This window comes from Aedes aegypti, chromosome 2 (genome assembly GCF_002204515.2).
Source record: "Aedes aegypti strain LVP_AGWG chromosome 2, AaegL5.0 Primary Assembly, whole genome shotgun sequence".
Lineage (NCBI taxonomy): Eukaryota > Metazoa > Arthropoda > Insecta > Diptera > Culicidae > Aedes > Aedes aegypti.
The window spans coordinates 138293718-138318503 of NC_035108.1; the positions used below are offsets into that span (position 1 = coordinate 138293718).

Here is a 24786-nt window from a genome sequence, read left to right on the forward strand (position 1 = left end):
TGGAATCTGGTTCTTTAGATGTGTGCTCTTGAAGATTTGAGGTGTGGCTTTGGATCACCCAAATCAACGCGATTTTGACGGCGACAGCGACAAACAATCGCTGCGATTTTGCTGCTACATGTAGAGTTTTATGACACAATAACGAAATCGCGGAGAGCCTTTACCCATTGATGCGTGCTATTAGTTTTATCTTTTATTCTCCTGCTGTTCTTATGCAGAGCTGAAAGTGACGTCATAGCGGGAAAGCAAGAGAGAGAACTAATGCGCGCATCAATAATCTGCACCACCTGAGCAAATTCAGAACATCAGGGACTCACGCTCCGTAGCTTTTTTTGACATTTGTGTACAAACAATTTTTGCGATATATTAACGGATTTGCTCAAAAGGACACGCGATGTTCCCCGGAGGAAACCGTGGTTTTGCTCTCTTCATTTTTATGGAAGATAACATTGCGGTAGTTCACCAAACGCAGTTGTGACGATTCCTAAACAAACGCCAAAACGTATGCTTTCACTAGCACACCATTCGTTTGCCTCGCAGATAATTTGCTGTTATAGTGTTCTGATCCATGATATGAGTCGATTTGATCCATAATACGGACCCATTTTTGACTGTAGCTGCTAGGAGTAGAAGCGAACGCTTTGCTTTTTTTTTTGTTCGAAATTAAACTCGAATTTCGCGAAATTCCGTTTTATTCCGTTTGTTTTCAATTTTCCGTGGAAATATTTTAACAATTTGGCGAAACGAAACGAAATAGCAAAATACAAATTTCGCCTGTGCGAGTTCCGTGGAATTCCGCGGAATTTCGTTTCGAAGCGTATTTGACGGAATCATTCGGTATTTCGCATACCCTTACTGCCACGTCAGAATGCAGACCAATGTGGGGAAGAGGGAGGAAATGATGTTGCACTTATACTGACCCACTGTAGACCGTGGAGTCCACTGCATCTACGCCAGTTCATGCGGAGTGTATGGATTGGGGGAAAGGCATAGCAGCAGCGTTGCCAACCTTCCAGATTTGTCTGGCATATTCCAGATTGTTGAGGTCCCATTTTACAAAAATCTGGAAGATCCAGATAATTTGTTTAATGAATTTGTAAGGTTTTGTAAATAATTTGTAAGGTTTTCCATATACGACGTTGACGATCCAGGCTTTTCCAGACAAATTTTCAAAATCTTCCAGATTTTTGATAAAATGACTTGGCGTCCCTGCATGGCAGAGAGGTTTGCTTTTGTGGTTAGCAGACTGCCTATGTATCAGGCGTAAGGAAAGGCATGCGTGTGGAAGAATGGAAGCGTTATGACCTTCTGCTTATGGAGCAGAAGCGGTAGCCATTAGACCACCAATCCCGTCATTGGTCGCATATTAATATCAAAAGCTCATAAAGTTCCATTGCCGTTCCAATTAACATGCATTTCTCTCCGTGTTTGACGTTTAACTTTGTTTAAACGACAAGATTTGCTGCAAATGTCCTTTGCAAAAAACAAAGAAGTCAATTTCACCGAGATGTTTTCTGTAACTTTCCAAACAAACTCGTGAAACTTCTCCCAAAATTCCGGTTTTAGTGTTTTGTTTCAAATAACTATCACTTGAAGCATCCACAACTTGCATTCAATTTGCAAGACCAAGAAGATTCATCCCAGTTGCGCGAAAGTTGCACTAAACTACGTGTATGACAGCTAGAAGTTTTGTTTGTTTCAATTCAGTTGCAATAAGGTTGAATTGGGGCCTTCCTTAGCCGAGTGGTTAGAATCCGCGGCTACAAAGCAAAGCCATGCTGAAGGTGTCTGGGTTCGATTCCCGGTCGGTCCAGGATCTTTTCGTAATGGAAATTTCCTTGACTTCCCTGGCATAGAGTATTATCGTACCTGCCACACGATATACGAATGCAAAAATGGCAATTTAGCAAAGAATGCTCTCAGTTAATAACTGTGGAAGTGCTCATAAGAACACTACGCTGAGAAGCAGGATCTGTCCCATTGAGGACGTTAATGCCAAGAAGAAGAAGAAGATGATTGAATTGCACCTAATAGCACCAAGCAACGAAAACATGGTCTAACAATAGTTTGTTTGTTTAAATTGTGTTTCTCATATGTTGCGCGAACGTTTTTGCGAAAACATTAGATCATTTCAGGCGTGGCCTGATTTCGCCAGTAATAACCTGTATTCTGAAAGGTGCAGTAAAGTAATAAGCAACAAGCTTTGATTAAGGTGAAACATCTCGGAATTCAAAGATGACCGCCACGATGGCTGACTTGTGCCGCTACTCACGTTTTCAAAGGCACAACACTGAAGAAATGGTTGGCAAACGTTTCTGATCTTTTTATTTCAAGCTTTCTGCCAGTGAATGAAACCAAAATAAAAAATGAGACGAGATTTGTGCCTTTGAAGTTTCAGTGCAATCTAGGGCAACTTCACAGGTGGTCCATTTGTTGGTCCATATTTATACCAAAAATGGACCTGTCAAAATTAAATAGACCAGTAAAAATAGACCAAACCGCACGCGCATGCACCGTTTGTTGTATTTTTTTCGATCCATTTCGAAAGTAATCAACAAAAACAAACAAATAGTGAATTTAACAGCAGAATTGATTGAACCTGAAGAATTCCGAAGGAACTCTGGGGAAGGACCTGTTGTAGTGGTTAGAACACACGCCTCTCACGCCGAGGACTTGGGATCGAATCCCATCCCCAAGATAGTCACTAAAAATTTCAGTGACGACTTCCTTCGGAAGGGAAGTAAAGCCGTTGGTCCCAAGATGAACTAGCCCAGGGCTAAAAATCTTGTTAATAAAGATAGAAAAAAAAGAAGGAACTCTGAAGGAGACCACGAATGAACTGCAAAGGAATTCCCGGATGAATCTCTTTGGAGTAATTCCCGGCAGAGCTCCGGAGGCTTTTCCGGAAGAACTGCTAAGAAATTTCCGGTGTAGCTCCAGATGAACCACGGAGAAATTGCTGAGGAGACTCCATAAAAACTGTGGAGGATTTACGGAGGAAGTGTGGGAGTATTTTCCGGATGAAGTCTGAAGAAACATTCAGAGAATCTCAAGAATTCTGAAAGAATTCCCAGCAGAGCTCCGAAGGTATCCTTGGCAATGATGATAGACTCACACTCAAATCTCACACGCTACACGCTAAACTTGTCACGCTCAGAAATGAGTGCCGAGTACATTAAATCAGCCTCTCTTCATGCAGCACAGATTCTGTGCAAAGGGGGCTGTACACAGTTTTGAGCAAACGGTGGTAAACAAACCGAATGAGTGAAATGCGCACAGAGGAGGAACGCTTGGAATGCGGAATACGCTTCCATTTTTGTTTTTGCTTCTGAAAACATTGAAAATACATTCAAATTTTCAAGTTTTCAGAGATTTTTTTCATTCGAATAGCCGATGCGGAAGCAAATGGGGAAAAAACTTCCGCGTTTGCGACCATCTTCAGCCTTTTCGCTGGAAAAAATCCCGGAAAACTTCGCATCCTACCAATAACCAACTGTTTGCTGCCACGCGGGATATGACTGACAGTTCCATTTCAATCGATACGCGTGTAGCGGGCCCCCCGGTCACTGGTTTTTTTTTTCGGAATATTGATCAATCTGTTTCTTCTCACAATTTTATTTATTACTAAAAAGTCGTCACAATTCACTAACTTTCCGCCCTTAGAATCGTTCTTAAGGAATCGATGGAGACACTTTCACTTTTCCCTCGATTCTGATCGCGTATGTGGGTGGTTCCACCAATACCCGAAATATACTTTATCCACCTATACTTTATCCACCTTATATCACTATCAAACACTCTCGACCCGAATTGGCCCGCTCGTCAATTTGGCAGAAAATGCCCACTGAACTTTGAACGAAAATGTCGAAAACGAACGGCACACCTCGTCAGAACTGGGGACCATCAGAACTGCAACCCCCGCCGCCAGCGATCGGGGCGTTTTATCGCGCTCCCGCGGGGAACTCAATCTCCCAATCTGAAAATAAAGAGAGAAAAGAGAAAAGCCAAAACGAGCGTTGCTCTGGCTCAGTTAGTACAGCCATGTGACCGAGACCTTGTTGGGGCGTTCAGTCAGCGCTGTCGGGTGACACAAAAACAAAAATTAAAACAAAAACATTCTCCGGCATTGGAGCACGTTAACGAGCAACAAGCAGTAAGGTTCTTGGCTTCTGCTTACATCGCTTGTTGCTAGTTAACCTAGTGAAAACCCACATCTGATGAAATCCACCAACTTGCGTGGAACATCATCGAAAAAATAAAAGGGTTCTTTCCTAGATCAATGGTGATCATTGATCTTTCGAATTATTCGATACGGGGAGGGGAATGCTTCTTTCGGTCGGCAGGACCGCTACATCCGCCCCCCCTTAAATTAAGTTTTTATTTGTGAAGCAAAGAAAAACTTGCAGTAGGCATTTGGCTAGCGTAAAGAGTATCCCTAGGACTATTTTACATTCTAAGACAAAGATTTTCTTTTCCTTTGCAAATGCGTACTAATCTATTCCTTACTTCTTTCCCTGCTCTAAGATGATTCACCTACCTCCTTGCCGCTTGAGTCTGTCAGAATGCCGCTTCGTGTCTGTGTTCCAATAGAAATTCCCTCGAACGAAACTGGATTTCGAGCCCCGAACGAGTTATTTGTAGGGTTGTCCATTGAACGAAATCTCCCAATCAACCGGCAAGACCAAAAACCGGAGTATCTTCCAAATAGTAACTAACATCTTTTTATTGCACGTAACCTTCTATCCAAAGTCGTTTCCATGTGTTGAGTAACCTTAGCCACCAATCACCATTCCGATTCCATCGAACCACTCTCAGAGATTCGTCGAGTGTTCCTCTTCCATGTCACCGTTCAACTTCATGGAGTTTGTCGGATTCAGCTGGTACATGTCATATAGTACTCTTGCGATCAGCCTCGAGCTCTTCGATCCTCTTGGCAATTGCAATCTTGGCTTCTCCGATGTTCGCTCTGGCACCAGTGGCCTTGATGATGTCCAGCTTCTGATCCTAAGGAGACACCTCAATGTGGACATCGTAGGTATTCATCAGCTCCTTGACATCACTACCCTAGTACACTTGCGAGGCATTCCAGATGCCTAATGACTACTCTCTTGGCACAGCTCAGAATATTCTTCCCATTCCAAATGCATATCTCACTACCAAAAACAAAGACTAGGACTGCGGTCTAACATGGCAAGTTAAGCAGCAACAGCCCAGCATTTCTCTATCGGCGCCAAACCAACACCTTCAAACGTGTAAACCTTGTTCGTCTTGATCGGACAACCCCCAACGGCTCGTCCTTGTCGGCATGACTAGCATCACAGACTACCGCTTCATGATCCTCCTGACCCTATTCTGTCCCTACGAAATTTCCGTCTCCTATATCAATTAAGTCAATTAGTCAAATAAATAGTAAAAAGATTTTTTTTTTCTTTCTAAAGTATAGTTTTTTGTTTTCTAAGAGTAAAAAGTATGGATTAAATACGAACTATATATTTCTTTTATTTTTTTTTTAATGGCATTTAAATATTTTTTTTCGAAATACTTTTTTTTTCGAACATTTCTTATTTTTTTTTTATCGAATATTTGTTTTTTTTTTCGAATGTTTTTTTTTCGAACATTTCTTATTTTTTTATCGAATATTTGTTTTTTTCGAAAATGTATTTATTTTGCCTTTTTTCTTAATAGATTTAACATATGCAATATTAGTTAAATATCTCAAATATCAATGGACACTCTTGATTAGCCTTATGCCTTCGGCAAATTATGTGACAAACCAAAAATCCAAAACAAATGAACACAATTGAACCAACTTCAGAAAATCATCTGTGTCAGCCAAAAACAAATTGAATTTCATATCCCTTCAAATGTGGATTTCCCTATATAGATAATTTTTTCCTACGCTGCCGGAGAAAGTTGTCATATTGTTGCAGGGATGCAAGACAATAATCTATCCTTCTTGCATATCTGCGAAATCTTAAAGGAAAAAAATAAAATTAACTCACCGAGCCTCTAGGTACCTCACTTTTTTTTCTCCGCTTGTTGTGGCGAGTCCTCGGCTGCCGGCATTGCTCCACCCCTCTCCCTTTTTAGGTTGTAGGTTGGACCTGTAAGTATACTCCATTTTCCCTTGATTAGCCTGCGTAAAAACATGTTGTAAATAACATTCCATTTTATTTTTATAGAGGATATGGGCTCCTCTAGGTTCTCTTAAAATTTTATTATTTCATAGAGGTTTTGGATTTCCTCTTTCGTCAACATTTTTAGACATTTTCTTTGTCTCTATTCTGTGTTTAAAATTTCTCATAATTTCTTTTAAATTTGCAGAGGGCTTTTTGTAAACCCTCTCTTAATTCTCTTAAGTTTTCATATTTCCATCATATTGATCCTCTACTATTACATTAATATCCAGAGTATGTATTTCAGGACCCCAACCAGTTTCATATTCTTTTCCCTTATGGATCTTCTTATCAATGTCATTATTCCTGCTATTCCCATTTTCATTGCGAAGAGTCTTTTTCCTCTTCGATACTTTATTATTCTTTGAAGGGTGTCTTTTCCTCTTCATATGTATATTCTCTTTATACTGTTTCTATTCCCATTTATATTGCTTTTCATTGCGAAGAGTGTCTTTTTCCTCTTCGATGCTTTGTTATTCTTTGAAGGGTGTCTTTTCCTCTTCATATGTATATTCTCTTTATAATCTTTCTATTCCCATTTATATTTTCCCTATTTCCCACTTTTCCAGAGGGTAACGACCCTTACAGAATAGTTTCCTATTCTGGTTTTTCCAGCCCTTCGGTACGTTCAAAACTGAGTTTGACGGACGCATTCTTGTTATAATTAGCTGTAGGCACGTCACTTCTCTGGTTGATGTCCCACGCCCCTAATTTTTCATTTCCAAGGTTCAACTGTTATTCCTTGGTTCAAATTTATCTTTAGTATATTATGTTTTTTCTCATTTTACCACTTTACTCGGAGTGGTGTTATTTTCATTGTCTCTTTCTTTTCAGGTTTTCTTGACATTGGCGATATTGTTTGTGTTATATTTTCTATCGCTACTTCTTTTTCTGGTGTTGGATCCATATAGGTTTCTCCCATTTCTTGTACTAATGAGCGGGGTGGCACTGGTGGCAGAGCCCTTACTTCGTCCAGAATAATATTTCCCTTGGGGTTCTAGAGTGGGATTGCAAAAAATGTATGCATCTTTTCCATTTTTACATTTCTGTCCTCTGGATATCTATACTTTAGAACGAGGTTTTCAAAACAAGCAAAGTTTGCGTTCGATTGTTTCTGAGCCTTCTGAACCTAGAGAAAATAATACGTACAAAAGATTTACACGGCCGACCGACGCACAAGTCGATTGGCGACCCAAGTAACATTTTTAGTTTTTTCATTTACTACAAGCTGTTGTTACCACCATATCGTAAAAACTCATTTTAGAACTTATTAGCCTTAATAAGCCTTTGATAAAATTCCGTTAAGCCCGAAAAGGCCCACATTACAGGAGGTTGTTAAGACTATACCTTAAAACCGTTTCTAAACTTCTTAGTTTTGTATCGTATGAATACATCTACCCTTGTAGTATGCTATAAAACATTCATAAGAGCTATTTTATAGCCTTATTGAGCTCAACTAGCGGTATTAAATCTTTTACGATATCCCAATATATATCGGAATAAAACCAATGTTAAGAGCTTATGATTGAACAAACACCAACCATAACATTTTTGATTTTGAAATCATCATGATGTCTGCCGACTCATAATAATCAATTAAAATAAACATGTTTTGTGTGGCAGAAAATTTTCTTACGATCGCGTGAAATTCCGGCCAATAAAAATTTACTGGTGGAATGACATATTTTTTTTCGATTTACAGCAACGCGCCACAATTACAACATCATTATTGGCTATCCAATATTTTACTCCATTCCATTTTTAAAATGATTTCATGTCCATCTCAATCATAAATTGAAATTTCCCACGAATATTGTAATTATCAATCTGAAACGGCGATAATAAATATAACCCGTGCACAAAACCTTCACTGGCTAAAATATTCCTAAATCAGAATATTTGTTCTGCACTTAGACATATTGGTTTTTTTTTTCGGAGCATTGACTTAAACTTAATGCACTCAGGAAAGCTAGTGATGTCAAAAAGGTAAACAAATCGGAAGATTCAATTTTGTGATGTAATTCATTTTAATTAAATTTGTGCCGTTATGTATCTAACTGTTTCATAGGAATAATTGTTATAATAAAGCTCGTCGTGCTTGATCGGTTGTACTCATGCGTAAAACGGTAAGTGATAAGTGTCTGAAAAATGAAAGCTTTTTTTTGTGCAGCTCAGCTGTTGTGTGCAGCATAGTTGTCCCACTTGAACGGGAAGTTCAGGCAAGTATGGGAAAAGTATGTGATGGTCTGTTAATTCTTCGAGAGGGATTTTTGTCATTTCTATGTTTGCGTTCTGATTAATTCGTGATTCCCTACATGATCATCATTATCAACATAATTATATTGATAACCACACGCAGACTGCATTTCAATAACATGCATCAGACAGTTGAGATTTAAGAAGGCTTTAACATGACTTAGCATAGTCTTAGAAGTTTTACTTATGCCTTGACAAGACAAGCAAGATGAGGTTTTAAATATAGGTTTTAATAGACACTACACAGCTCCTTCAAAATACAATTTATTAGCAACAAATGTGAGCAGTAAATAAGTTTTAACGGGAGCTCTTGTAGATATCTACAAAGCATTTTAAAGTAGGTTTTACCGAAAAGAACGTTTGGCACTTTGCAATGCTTTATTAAATCTGTTAGGAATATATACATCTCTAATATAACCTCCATAAATAACATCTAAGATCAAAAAGCACTGAAATTGTTACTTGGGGAGGGAAATTTGACTGCCCCATCTTCCCATTGGCGTAAAAATGCACTCGTTTTCTGTGTTGCTTTTCCAACACTTGTGTGAGAGATTTGCGTGTTTGTTCTTTACTTTCTGTTTGCTTTAAATATATTTGGTTGGTCTTGAGATCGTTCCTTATGCAAATTTATGAACTTCAACTGTTCCATCATTATCGGTTGGCTTTAATGCGGTAATTATAAGTGTGTGTACATTGTTTTGAGTTTCTAAAAACCTGTACTTTTCGCGAATCTTAACTTGATTTGCAGCTAAAACAAAAAGAAAACATGATAATAAATAGTCGCTACAGCTTAATAAAAGCACATTGGAGAAGAAAATTTACAGAAAAATTAAAGCTTTCGCTATTTTTAAAGATTTTATCACTATCTGCTAAATTTGGCATTTTTTTTTTCTTTACTTGTGTTTGTGAGTGTTTCTGCTTTAATGTATATATGTATTCATTAGATGGGAATTCCTCCATATTTTGTTTAAATTATTTACATTCAAGAGTCGTTGTTGCAATATCATCAAATTTCAGTTCTGAAATCATTGCTTCACCTAATTTTAAAGAATTTGAGCAAGTGTGGGTTAAATCAAATATTGGTAAAGAAACTCATATTTTTGTATCAGGTCACTTTCCCCCAGATCAGGCTTGTAAGTCAACAAACGAGAGTTTTTTCCTGATAGTATAAGAAATCATATTTATGGCGATTTCAATCAACGTAATGCAGATTTCATTCCTGATTTTGAAAACGAGAGTATTCTACTCCCTGTTGTTGGCGATAATGAAACTTTGCAATTTATTTTTGACAAAACTGCATCCTTAGGCCTTAATCAAATAAATCACGTAAAAAATAAACAAAACTGTTACCTAGATTTTTTTATTGACAAATATGCATGAAGATTTCTGTGTAAGTGAGTCAATTTCACCATTATGGAAAAATGAAGCGTTTCACACGGCAATAGAATATACTATGTTTATGCATATTTATCATACTCCTCACGAATATGTGTATGAGAATATTTTCGATTATAGTAGAGCCAATTATACTAATATTAGACTGAAATTAGATAACGCAAATTGCCAATCTGTTTTGAGAATTCAAAATAATATTGAATCGAGTATACTCAACAAATTTATAGTATATAAACACATAGATATTAAGAACCCAATGTAATTTAGAATGGTCTACAAAATGTTTGACATCAAATAAATAAATAAATAAGTAAGTTAAAGTTTACCGAATATGACCTACAATCGCGCTTAGACTCGAGATAGGTAGAAGTAAATGTAATTTGGAGAAAAACTCATCCCTCATGCAACTAAAACAGAAAAGTAGAAGGGTTTGTTCAATTCCGTACGATAATCCTAATGTAAAGATGTGTTATCCCTCTCTTAAAAGTTACACTAGTGGCTTAAAATCTACGCTATTTCATTCACTTTATAATCATCGATATTATATTTTAAACTTGCTTCAGCACTCTTCTTATATTGATAGTTCAAAGGAAGGAAAAAACTTGTCCCTATTCAATAAAACCAAGTTTTAAAATATATAAACATTTGTTTACAACTGAGGAAATTGAATCGCAGCCAGAGATTTTTTTTAAAAAGTTTAGAGCTTAACTTAGGAAAAGAAGAAAACAGTACACACTCACCGCGGATTCGTTCTTATCATCACGAGCCTCATCCTCTTCTTCCTGTTGCTGCTGGTCATCAATCGACTGTTTGGAATGCGTCGACTTGGCATCGTCCTGTTCATTATCACTTGCACCGAACGCAGCTGCCTCAACTGCTGGAATACTTGCTAGAAATCTGTGTTTCCAATAACGTTGCACATTAAGCTCGAGGTTTTCTTCATTATACGGATTCTCCCCCAACACGTGATTTCTTCTCGATTCTTATCACACCAGTCTAAAAATGTCCAGTCTGAAAATGTTGGCGGCCGGCGTTTTGAAGAAACGCTTTTCCGCTGTCACCACTTGTAGCGGGCCCCCCGGCTTGGTCACTGGTTTTTTTCGGAATATTGATCAATCTGTTTCTTCTCACAATTTTATTTATTACTAAAAAGTCGTCACAATTCACTAACTTTTCGCCCTTAGAATCGTTCTTAAGGAATCGATGGAGACACTTTCACTTTTCCCTCGATTCTGATCGCGTATGTGGGTGGTTCCACCAATACCCGAAATATACTTTATCCACCTATACTTTATCCACCTTATATCACTATCAAACACTCTCGACCCGAATTGGCCCGCTCGTCAATTTGGCAGAAAATGCCCACTGAACTTTGAACGAAAATGTCGAAAACGAACGGCACACCTCGTCAGAACTGGGGACCGTCAGAACTGCAACCCCCGCCGCCAGCGATCGGGGCGTTTTATCGCGCTCCCGCGGGGAACTCAATCTCCCAATCTGAAAACACGCTAACTTTACTCAATTCAGCGCATGTGTTAAAACTACACAGAATGAGGCAAACAATGCAGGACTCTCTGGCTGAGTGAAAATTCTGTATAAGTCGCACTCATGCTATGTGTAACCGATGTGTTGGCCATTGGCTGTGGGCGGATCGATGGAAATGGAACTGTCAGTCATCTCCCGCGCGGCAGCAAACAGTTGGCCGTTGTAAGATGAGGAGTTTTCTGTGATTTTTTCCAGCGAAAAGCCGGAAAATGGTCGCAAATGAGAAAGTTTTTCCCCCATTTGCTTCCGCTTCGGCTATTCGAATGAAAAAATCTCTGAAAAACTTTAAAATCGGAATGTTTTTTTAATGATTTCAGAAGCAAAACAAACATGGAAGCGAATTCCGCATTCCAAGCGTTCCTCCTCTGTGCGCATTTCACTCATTCGGTTTGTTTACCACCGTTTGCACAAAACTGTGTACAGCCCCCTTTGCACAGAATCTGTGCTGCATGAAGAGAGGCCGATTTTGTGTACTCGGCACTCATTTCTGAGCGGATGAAGTTTAGCGTGAATAAAGAGAGAAAAGAGAAAAGCCAAAACGAGCGTTGCTCTGGCTCAGCTAGTACAGCCATGTGACCGAGACCTTGTTGGGGCGTTCAGTCAGCGCTGTCGGGTGACACAAAAACAAAAATTAAAACAAAAACATTCTCCGGCATTGGAGCACGTTAACGAGCAACAAGCAGTAAGGTTCTTGGCTTCTGCTTACATCGCTTGTTGCTAGTTAACCTAGTGAAAACCCACATCTGATGAAGTCCACCAACTTGCGTGGAACATCATCGAAAAAAAAAAGGGTTCTTTCCTAGATCAATGGTGATCATTGATCTTTCGAATTTTCACGCTAAACTTCATCCGCTCAGAAATGAGTGCCGAGTACACAAAATCGGCCTTTCTTCATGCAGCACAGATTTTATGCAAAGGGGGCTGTACACAGTTTTGTGCAAACGATGGTAAACAAACCAAATGAGTGAAATGCGCACAGAGGAGGAACGCTTGGAATGCGGAATTCGCTTCCATGTTTGTTTTGCTTCTGAAATCATTAAAAAAACATTCCGATTTTAAAGTTTTTCAAAGATTTTTTCATTCGAATAGCCGAAGCGGAAGCAAATGGAGGAAAAACTTTCTCATTTGCGACCATCTTCCGGCTTTTCGCTGGAAAAAATCCCTGAAAACTCCCCATCTTACCAACGGCCAACTGTTTGCTGCCGCGCGGGAGATGACTGACAGTTCCATTTCCATCGATCCGCGCACAGCCAATGGCCAACACATCGGTTACACATAGCATGAGTGCGACTTACACAGAATTTTCACTCAGCCAGAGAGTCTTGCATTGTTTGCCTCATTCTGTGTAGTTTTAACACATGCGCAGCGTTGAGCAGGCTTTGCGTGATTCGATACGGGGAGGGGAATGCTTCTTTCGGTCGGCAGGACCGCTACACGCGCACAGCCAATGGCCAACACATCGGTTACACATAGCATGAGTGCGACTTACACAGAATTTTTTCACTCAGCCAGAGAGTCCTGCATTGGTTGCTCCATTCTGTGTACACGCTAAGCCTGCTCAACGCAGCGCATGTGTTAAAACTACACAGAATGAGGCAACCAACTCGTGCTGCATGAAGAGAGGCTGATTTTGTGTACTCGGCACTCATTTCTGAGCGTGACAAGTTTAGCGTGATGTTTCGCAAATCTCATGCACGCTAAACTTCATCCGCTCAGAAATGAGTGCCGAGTACACAAAATCGGCCTCTCTTCATGCAGCACAGATTCTGTGCAAAGGGGGCTGTACACAGTTTTGTGCAAACGATGGTAAACAAACCGAATGAGTGAAATGCGCACAGAGGAGGAACGCTTGGAATGCGGAATTCGCTTCCATGTTTGTTTTGCTTCTGAAATCATTAAAAAAACATTCCGATTTTAAAGTTTTTCAGAGATTTTTTCATTCGAATAGCCGAAGCGGAAGCAAATGGGGGAAAAACTTTCTCATTTGCGACCATTTTCCGGCTTTTCGCTGGAAAAAATCACAGAAAACTCCTCATCTTACAACGGCCAACTGTTTGCTGCCGCGCGGGAGATGACTGACAGTTCCATTTCCATCGATCCGCCCACAGCCAATGGCCAACACATCGGTTACACATAGCATGAGTGCGACTTATACAGAATTTTCACTCAGCCAGAGAGTCCTGCATTGTTTGCCTCATTCTGTGTAGTTTTAACACATGCGCTGAATTGAGTAAAGTTAGCGTGCGCTTGCGATTTTGATGCAAAATCACTCAATCAACTCAAATCGTAAACAATGATTCAGTCGCAAAACCCGTCAAAAAACTCGTGAAACTCGAATGTTGTTTTTTACGTTAGAAAGAATTACTATAATTTTACCAGACTAACAAGAAATTATTGTCGTGTGTGAGTAAACTGGGGAAATACGAGACAATGAGTCAAAAGGGTGAGTCAATTAATCCATGACATGATTACATGATTGACAACTGACGTATGGCAAATCTCAGGCGTGAGTTATGAAAAATTGAGTTTTTCACAACACTTTTCCGGAAGAATTTTCTGGAGAAACTTCGAAGATATTACTGGATGAACTCCCGAGGAAGTGCTGGAGGAATCATGAAGAAAATATGGAATAATTACCGGTGGAGCTTCGAAGGAAATCCCGGAAGAGCTATGAAGGAATTTCTGGAGGATATCAAATAAAATCCCAGAGTAACTTTTAAAGGAAATCCGAAGACACTCTGGGAGAAGTTATGGAAGAACTTTGCAGAACCCCTGCGCAAGGACGACACGCAAAATCGTGAAGCGTTCCACTTTTTTTTTGTGGGCTTCGTGGCCGTTCAGTTAGAGGCGTCAGTCGTTTAGGCGTATTGTGAGTGCCACGAAGCGTGGGTTTGTTTCCCGCTCCAGTCGGTGGAAACTTTTCGTCAAACGAAAAATTCACCACTGGGCTACTGGATGTTCCAGACGGTGTAAATTGTCTTTTATTTCTGGTGGAACTCCGCAGGATCTGCTTGGGAATTACTGGATGATATCCAGAGAAAATGCTGGAGGAACTCCGGAGGAATTTTTGGAAGAATGGAATTTTTGGAGGAATTCCAGGTGGAACTCTAAAGAACTTTGGAGGATATCTTAGAGAGACTCTGGAAAATTTCCCAGAGGAAATTATAATTTCAGAGGAATGATTGGAGGATTCTTGGAGAAACTCCGATTAAATTCTTGGAGGAGCTATGGCTAAAATCCGAAGGAATCGCCAGTGGAGCTCAAAAGAAATTTCCGGAGTAGCTTCCTGTGGAGCTTAAAAAAAGTCTGTGGAGCCGTCCAAAAATTCTTTGGGAGATTTTTTCCAAGGGTTTTCCCCCAAGGAATTCCTCTAGCATTTTCTCCAGGAATTTCTCATGGGATTTCCAACTGGAATTCCTCTGGGAGTTTCGTTCAGGATTTTCTCTCGGGATTTCGTCCAGAAATTAAAAAAAATTCTCTGGGGAATTTCTTCTCTAATTCTTTTGGGGATTTTTTCAGAGAGTTTTTTCAAAGATTTCCTCCAGGAATTTCTCTTGGGATTTAAACCAGAAATTTCTCCGGGCAGCTCTAGAATTTTTTTGGAGATTTCGTTCAGGAATTTCTGATAAAATTTCCTCCGGAAACTCCTCTGGCGATTTGCTCGCATTCGTTCGGAGATTTTTCTTCTGCCGGGGTTTTCCCCCAAGAACTCCTCCGGGATTTTCTCCGAAAATTTTTAAGGGAATTTCCAACAGCAAATATTTCGGGGATTTCAGCCAGGAATTTCTCAGACGATTTTCTCCAGAAATTCTTTCGGGGATTTTTCAGAGAATTTAAAACATGAATTTCTCCGGGAAGCTCTTTGGAGATTGCACCTGAAATTTCTCCGGAGATTTCCTCCAGGAAGTCCTATGGAGATTTCAAGGATTCCTCCAGGGATATCCCCCAATATTTACTCCGGATATTTTTTCCAGGAATTTCGTTCAGAAAATTCATCCGGGAATTTACTACATGAATTTATCCGAGAATTCGCTCCAACAACACCTTCGGGGTATGTATTATGTATTCCCTTAGAAATTTCTCCTTGGATTTTGTCCAGGAATTCCTCCAGGGATTTCTTTCAAAGATTTTTCCAAGAGCTCCTCCGAAAATTTTCTTTGATGATTTCGTCCAGAAATTCATTGAGAAAATCCTCTGAGGATTTTCTCCAGAAATTCTTTTGGGGAATTTTTCAGAGATTTTTCCGGAGGCATTCTTTAGGAATTTCTCATGGGATATAAACCAGGAATTTCTCCGGGGATTTTTTGCAGTACTTTCTCCTAGAATTTCTGCCGGAATTCTTCCAGGAATTCTTCCAGGAATTCTTCCAGGAATTTCAAGGATTCCTTCGGCAATATCCCAAGAAATTCCTACGGGAATTTTCTCCAGAAATTTCTCAGGGGACTGTCAATAGCTATTACTCCGGTGATTTCGTTCAGAAATTCCTCGGGGAATTTCGTCCAGAAATTCTTCCGGGGTCTACTCCATTACCCAAATGCCATTTCCACGAATGCCATCACTCCGAATTCCATCACCCCGAATGCTATTTCCTCGAATTTACAATTATCTTGACATGCTGATATTGATGACGTTTCCCCATGATATTGGAATTCAAGGTAATGTCACTCGGGGTGATGGGTCTTTCGGGGTTTTGGAATTCGGGGTTATGGCGTTCGGGGTAATGGGAGATAATCCCTCGGGCGATTTGCTCCAGGTATTCCTCCAGAGATTTCCTCCAAAAATTTCTCGGAAGATTTTTTCCCACAATTCTTTCGCGGATTTCCTCCAAAGAACTGCTCCGAGATGTTATCCAGGATTTTGTATGGGGAATTTCAACAGTAATTTTTCCGAGGATTTCCTTCAGAAATACTTCTGGGGATTCCGTCCAGAAATTTCTCTGGGGGTACCATCCAGGAATTCCTCCGAGTATATCCTGCAAAAGCTCCTATCTTAGAACTTTTCCGGGGATTTTCTTCAGAAATCCCTCAGGAGATCTCCAAAAGCAATTCCTCCGGAGATTTGCTACAGAAATTTTTCCGGAGATTTCCCCCAAGAATTCTTCCGGGGATTACTCCTGAAATTTCACCGACAATTTCAAATAGCAATTCCTCCGGGATTTCCTTCGGGAATTTCAAAGATTCCGCCGAGGATATTCCACAAGACCATTTTCGGGAATTTTGTCCAGAAACTTCCCAGGGGACTTTTAATAGTAATTCCTCCTGGGATTTTGTACAAAAACTCTTCCTGGCTTATAAAATTGTTCCGGAAATTTCCTCCAGAAGCACCTCAGGAGATGGGAATTCCTCCTTGGATTTCCTCCAGAAACCCTCTGGCGCTTTGCTCCACGAATTCCTCCGGGGATTTTCTCCAGGAATTCCTCAGGGGATTTCATTCAGAAATTCTTTCGAGGGTTTCGTCTAGGAACTCATCAGTAAATTCCTCTGAGGATTTTCTCCACAAAATCTCTCGGGGATTTTTTCCAGGGAATTTTTCCGGAGATTTCCTCCAAGAAGTTCTTTGGAGATTTCCAACAGAAATTTCTCCGGAGATTTCTTCCAGGAATTCCTCCGGTGTTTCCCTCCAGGGGTTTTCTTCCATGAAATTTTTCGAAAATTTCCTCCAGGAAATGATCCAGGGATTTCCTTCAGAGGATTTTTGGAGAGAAAATTAGGATTTTGTCCAGAATTCCTCTGGAGGTCCTCCAGCAATTCTTCCGGAGTACTTTCAGAAAACTTCTCCGGAGTTCCTCTTGTAGCTTTGGAGGAACCGCTGGAAAAAATCTAGAAGAACTGCCAGTGGAAATCCGGAGGATGTCCCAAGGAATCGCTGGATGAAATCCAGAAGACGTGCAGGAGGAATCCGAAAGAATTTCTTGAAGGAAAACCTGGAGATAAATTCCCGGAGAAACTCTGGACAAAAAAATGTAGTGAATGTTTCGAAGCAACTTCCGAAAAACACCTAGAGCCTAGAGGAACTCCGGATCATTTTCGAGGAATTAAAGTGAAACTTCCATGAGTCGATGTTCCATTATTTGATATTGACTCATACTGCTCATAAATGCATAACTGTCCCATATTGATTTTCGAACCAACCCCTTTTTTCATCGCAACATTCATGTTTTGATATATAGTTCACTATGCATATTTAAATTGTCACAATTTGTATGAAAATATGGTGGAAAAATTATGAACTTTGTGCAGTCCCATATTGAAGAATTAAGGCATAACAGTCTCTATATGAACTTCCAATCTAAATAGCAACAGCAGAACGTGAATTGTGTTCAAGTTTATATTTTCCTGATTATTAGAAGCAATATGAGTAAATGAATGTGACATGCAGTAAGGTACACGAAATTTTTGAACATTTGTATGAAAAGACAAACTTAAAACTTTGAGCGCGGTTTCCTCAATATCTACTTTTTTCATATGGGACAGTTATGCTTTTATGGGCAGCATGGAACCATACAAATACGAACATCTCATAATTACTATGATGGTCCCCTCAAACAGCTTTCAAAAGCATTTCTGTTCCATGACTCGATATTTCTAGAAGCCGATGATTCCTTCAGATATCGGCTCATGGATGGACTGTGTATATGAACTCTGGAGAATCCCTGGAGATATTTCGAAAAAAAAAATCCAGGACGAACAACGGAAACACTTAAGAGGAGTTTTTGGGAGATCCCCCGAACGAATTTGTGAAGGAAATTTCCAGAACATTTTCTGGAGGAACTCCTGAAGGACATCCCTGGAGGAATTGTTATAGGGAATCCTCTGAGGAATTCCTGGAAGGAATTTCCGCCTCTGAGGAATTTCCGCCACCAGGCGGTACTAGTGAGCATGGAGTTTTTGTTTTGCTGATAGCTCATTAGTCTGACTACTTAGAAAGATTGCAACTTCGACAAAGTTGTTCAGTAGCACAAGTTCTAACATTAGATTATCCAAGAAATTCAAAATTTTGTCATTATGTGGCACTAGTGAGCATAAAACTTTTGCTTTACGGATATCTCAGTAGTCTGAGCACTTACATAGATGGCGTCATCGGCAATGTTGTTCAGTAGCTCAAAAGGTATCATTGTTTATGCTCACAAGCGCCGCTTTGTGGCTAAATCTCGAATCTTTTGGCTCAAATAATGTTAGCTCTTGTGCTACAGAACAACTTTGCCAAAAATGCCATCTTTCTTTGTAATCAGGCTATTGAGCTATCAGCAAAACCAAAAATGCCATGCTCACTAGCGCTCTAACGCTCAACTGTGTCGTATAGGAGTGCGCGTTATAGGAATGCATTTAATAGAAGACCTGACTGTATCCTCTAGCAAACGTTAAAATACCATTAAATTTCGAATGTAAGGATATAAACTGTTCATCAAAGTTGAAGTCAATATTTCATATCATAGTTCAGTAATGCACAAATATTCAAGTTATTGGCAACATTGCTTGAAAGGATATGTGTTTTGTAAAACATGAATAAGAATACGTCGACACTTGTAGTAACGAACCAATCAATGATTTATATAAGTCCATAAACGTAACATTAGGAAGGACAACTTAGTTATAGGAATAGTCAATCTACATTCCCTTATCACACGTTTTTATTCATTGTGTACATTGCTTGGAGCTTTTCCGTAATCATCAAACTCCTGCCTTTATTTCGACGTTTATAACTAAAAGTGTGACGTACTCAATGGATGATTCCCAATCACTTCGGAAATGCAAATACTTTGTAAAGTGCATGCACCCCAGTTTATGTTCCACCCTTCCAGCACAGACGATTTCTCTGTTAAATTAAACATTTTGTTATTTCACCCTCTCCAGCGCTGCGGTGATTCCACCCTTTCAATGTCATCCCTAGCCAAGATTGTTGATTAAGGATAGCCATGATGGTATGTAATTTCCTCTATTTAATTTCAATAAATTTCCTGCATCCTGAATGCTCATCGGACATTCCTTCTCGAACTGGCTCACGCTTCACGAATAATCCTAAATCGGAATCCCTGATGAGCGATGCGTCACAAACATTCATTGCACTGCTGCTGCTGCTGTTGCGAATGATGGCGTAGCAAATATCTCAGTATGAAGAGAGTGAAAATTTAAATTAGCTCACCAATGCTAATGCCTTTGAAGCCAACCAATTTGTTCGAAAGGGTTTCGGATTTTGCGAATTGGAAGTGGTAATGAATACCGTAAAAAGTGGTATCTTTGGCAGCTTGTGAGAGGAAAATCTGATAACTTCTGCATTCTGAATTAAATATTTTTATTATTTTTTATATTAAAGCATGTACTAGTAGTTTGGCTACTAGTTCAGTTGAAAAATTGCATAACGATTCATTTTGAATGTTACTTCTTTTAGCCATTACTGGCACAAAGCCTGCTTCTTAGCTTAGAGTTCCATGAGCACTTCCATAGTTCTTAACTGAGAGATTTCTTCGCCAAAGTTGCAAGTTTCGTATTCGTATTTGGTGTGGCAGGTGCGACGATACTCTATGCTTACGGTAGTCATGGAAATTTTCATTACGAAAAGATCCTGGACCGACCGGGCATCAATCCCAGCCGCAGGCTCTAACCACTCGGCTATAGTTCTCATACACATGAAAATCCAGAATGAAACTACCGTTTGACATTTTTGCAGGTGCAGGCGTAAATCGAGAGAATTTCATTTACGAAAAGTTCCTCGACCGGTAAGATTCGTACCCACGACCCTCAGCTTGGTCTTGCTAAATAACTGAGCGGTTTCCGCTACAGCTATCTGGACCCCTACTAAAGTAACCCGCATTATCAATCACAACCTGTTGTACGGTATACGCTAGGATCAAGGGTGATGCAAATCATTTGCAAATGGCACATTCATTGTAATCGATTGAAATTTATTTATTCGAAGTATGAGAAGTTGTGCGTGAAACATGTCGAACTTGAAGCAAATTAAATGATGAAGCCGTCGAGCACCTATCCTCACTTAAATAGAGATATAATTGAACGCTATGTTCTATTCCTCCTATGCAATTCAAACCATTCAACAGAGAAAACTTTTCCGCAAACCTCTTTTCGTGTCAAAAATGGCAAAAGATCTTGCTCCCCCTACCGCATCTGGTGTCATATTCCGTGAACACTCTCCTGCAGCGTCATAGACATCGAAAGTTACGTGTGCCCTTTGAACGTTTAATTTAATTATTTCATTTTCATTACGCTATCCCGTCGGTTTGCTACTGTAACTGCCGCCAGAGACGTGGTTGGTTGAAGGCTCCTACTGCTGCCACGGTGCTCCCTAGATCGTTATTATAAGAAATAGAAATGTATCCAAATCTGTACTTGCTAGCCTTTTCCTATGGCTAAGCTGCATGTCTGTGCAATATTCAAATAAAATCGTAGGGCTCGTTTTGAAATAACGCCATTTTATGTTATAAGCCAACACATTTAAAGGAAATTAGTGAACGAGTTTTCATTTACGATTTTTACTGAAAAAAACATGGGGTGGTTAATGTCTGTTACATTACCGCGGGGTTGACGTAGGACTACTATGGCCACAATTTCGATCAATTCTGGGTCAGACGCTAACAACAGAGACTTTTTGCCCAGGGAAGTCAAGGAAATTCCAATTACAAAAACATCGACTAAGGCAGGCCCCTATTGGCAATTGTCAATTATTCATTACAAATTAGATATTGCACGATGCTACGCGAAGAGTTAAGAGATTATAGCATGTATGTGGTATACATATTATGAAATATTACGAAATTAATTATTTAGTACACATTTGTTGGCCCTGAAAAGGGCCGATTCAACGGTGAGTTTCGAGTAACACGGACACACATTATGACGGAGCACTGGTTGAAATCCTTCTCGCCCGATGAGGTTTGCGGTGACGATGACGATGGGCGCTTCAACAAGCGGCTTTGGCTGATTTTCTTCAGCCATCTCGTACAAATCTTGCGTTGGCGAACCGATTCCTGCATGTCCAATTCTGGAAGCGCGAGTCTATTTAGAAATCTTGACCGATTTCACAATCCGGACGCTGGATTTGCCGCAGCTTGACGATCAAGAGCTCTGTGGCACAGGGGCTGAACAGGTTCGGTGGACCTCTCACCAGCTCGAAAACGAAAATGGAATGAAGCAGAATTCGACGAAGAAGTTATGAATAGCAGATGATGCTCCTCCTTTTCGTATTCTTCGCTTTCTGATCTGGGAAATAGGCTATATGAAACTGATGTCTTGGCAAGAGATGTACAAGTTGAGCATTATACTGTTATTGGATCCCAACGGCACTGCAGCAGTGTCCTCGGAAACATTCTGAAGTTGCCGTATTGTCAATAATTCGTAATAAATCAGAAATTATATGATTCTACGGGAAGAATTAAGAGATTATAGCACTGCCCATAACTGCATATTTGTAACATTCGACAAAAGTAGGCATTGAGTAAATGGGATACCAAGTTTGTATTTTACTGTAGTATGGGAGGAAACTGAAATTAAAAAAAAAACATTAAGAATTCAAAAGAGGTTATTTGAGGCTGAAATTTTGTACAACTCATACCGCATATTGGGTGAATAGACAGAAAACAATTCTGATAGAAATTTCGTTGCTACTACATTATGAGGCTCATGTATAATCTCAATGTGACTGTTATGCGGTTACATTTGCCAGTGTGAAAAAAAAACTTGGTATTTTTTTCGAATTTTCTAGAACAAACTCACAGATTTTAGTTAGTTGATCGAAAGTATTTATAATTTGATGACTCTCCCCGGTATTAACTCCAATTTGTCAAAAATGTCGAATGTGACTGTTATGCAGTTATGGGCAGCAGCAAGTATGTGGTAAAGGAAATATTGCACAAATAACTCTTCAGTACACAATCGTTGGCTCTGAAAAGGGCCGATTGAATTGTTGAATATGAGTAACACTGACACATTTTGACGGCACACTGGTTGAAATCCTCCTCACCCGATGAGTTTTGCGGTTGCGGCTTTTCGGGGTCTTCTTCATCGCGGTGGTCTTTGAATTTTGGTGGGGTTTTATTTAGGAACTGCCTTCTTTTTCTCCTCCTCCTTCTCGGATGCCAACCAGAGCCACAGTTTCCCGGTATTTCACTTCACTCTTTCCAATCTAGCAATCTTGCCGACATCGCATTTGTAGTTTCTGCCGATGTATTTCTCGATCACCTGCAGGGAGGACCCGTTCCGTTCGTTTAGGGCTGTGGACTGCTTCCTCTTCTTCTCCTTAGCAGCGGCAGTGGTGATGGTTTTGGCCTCAGACGGCATCTTCTCTCGGTCGGTCAACGGTCTGTTTGATTTGAGCGAAGCAAGACAAATGGGGGGTCTTTCGCTATCGATATCTGTCCCTGAGAAGCACTCCAGGTCAGTTCAGCCGATCTGTTGCCTGCTGAGATGCGATTCAAGCGGAAAGTGAAAAGCAATTGACGTCAACTTTTCCTTAGCACCCCTATTTTTAGATTTGCTTGAAATCAACGTTCTCTTTTAAAACAGTTATTTGACTTTTTGGACAGGTATGTGGGATTCAGTAAGTTAACGACATGAACCTTTGATGTCTTGTCTTTCGATTGAGGGGCTTATCAGGGAATTTCGTTAAGTCAGCAAAAAGTTATAAACGTTTAAAATATTCTATGCCAACGTAACGTTCTTCTTGGTTTTGAAATTCCAATTTCACTTCTGTATAGAGAAGAAAGACGTAGTCCTACGTCAAAAATATACTATCAAATCGTAATCACAAACTGGTTTTGATAAGCAATCTGAACTTCTGGGTGGAGTTTTTAGGAAAACAAACGGTCGAAAAATATATTAGGCCGTCTTCAGTGTCGTGTTCTAGTCGAATTGTACTAGCTGAAATCGGCCTTAGAGTTTAGGATAAAATACGCGTATCTGCCAAATGATACTCTAGTGGAATTTAATGATGTTTATTTTACGTTTTTTTTATCTTTTTACTAAATTAAAAAATACGTTTGAACGTTTAAAGTTTGATCGTTTTTCTTTTTCAAAGAATCTGATTATTAGTTTAATTGAAACCATTGTTATTCCAGTGTAAGGCTTGTGTGAATTAAGCGAACATTAGGGGAAGAAAAAGCAGCCTGTTGTGGCCCTTACCAAGTGTTCCACCAGAGATTCCGTGATCATCTAGGTTTTGGTTCCAGGTAGGGTTTGAGGGTTTCCGGAAGTCCGTTTTGTACCGGGTAGTCTGCGGTCCCCAAGTGAGTATGTAGGTGTTCCAGATGTTGGTAAGTATTTTCTCCAGCACAGATTACTAACGCGTTAGGTATATCAAACACTTTATTTCACTGATTTTACTTTTTATTACACACTACATAAGATGATTTATTCAACACTACAGATTATACATTATAACACAAAACTACAAGACAAGAAGTGATCTATTTGATTTCCTATAACTAGCCTCGTAAAAAGAGTGTCGCGTTATTTTAGGGCTTCCACACGCAACATTACTGAAATGCTATCTCATGGTTTTTATAATCATCTCACTACCTCACTGCGCATTCGAGTAGTTTGGTAGCATGGAAACAAAGTGTTATACAATAGGCTGACAGATTGGAGCATGGCTAATATAGAGCTAAACGTAAACACGAACACAGCCATACCTTAAATATTTTTTATGGAAATTACAGTTTTGGTTTCCGGAGAAACGCAACTTGATCTGTGATTAAACTGGATTGAACTCCATATAATTGAAGATTTTATTGAAAGTTTATCATAAAAACGCTATATTGAAATAGTATCTAATTGTCAATCAAAGTTCTGTGAAACAATGAATTAAGACAGAATAGCTATAGCTGTCAAATGTAAATTGAAACATAGTATTGCGTCATTAAAAAACGTTGAAGAAAACTACCCATTGGGTTTTTTTCTGTAAAAAGTTTGGTAGAAGTGTTTCAAGTGTAATATTAACTTTGAAATTTTATTGCTGTCAGTTTTTCGAAAATTGAAAAAATGGCTTTACCCGAAAAGTAACGTCGTCATCAACGCTCTCATTGGACATAGGAAAAAAAACTCATGTATGATTTATTTGAGTGTGTTTGTATATTTGAGCGCATGTTTTATTTGAGTGTAACATAATTCACTGTTCGAAACCTTGAATAAGTGTGCAAACGATCTAGACTTCAGTTTATGCAGCTCACAGACGCTCAGACAGTTTGAACAACATTGACTCCGCCCACCAAGTTAGTCGAATGAATTTATGTTGATGTAACCGTTTGACCGACTGTCAAAGTTCGTTGCAGTCACACTATATTTCTTCGCATGTTTTGAATGGTCTTGGCAAGTCTAGTGAATATGTGATTGTTATTTTTTAGAATTCTGAGGCTGTGAGGGAGAATTTTCCTACGATTTTGTTTTTGGTAAAAATCCTTAGCAGA

General features: G+C 39.6%; 1 protein-coding gene across 1 annotated transcript; it reads right to left on the bottom strand.

The window, feature by feature from the left end:
* Positions 1–4887: 4887 nt before the first annotated feature.
* LOC110675140 (histone H1.3-like) lies at positions 4888–22663 on the bottom strand. The gene is made up of 4 exons (XM_021839522.1): positions 22499–22663; positions 11225–11324; positions 10568–10701; positions 4888–5004 (listed from the first exon to the last, which is right to left on the bottom strand). Exons 1-4 carry the CDS (start codon positions 22661–22663, stop codon positions 4888–4890), a joined length of 516 nt encoding a protein of 171 aa, XP_021695214.1.
* Between the last annotated feature and the right edge of the window lie 2123 nt (positions 22664–24786).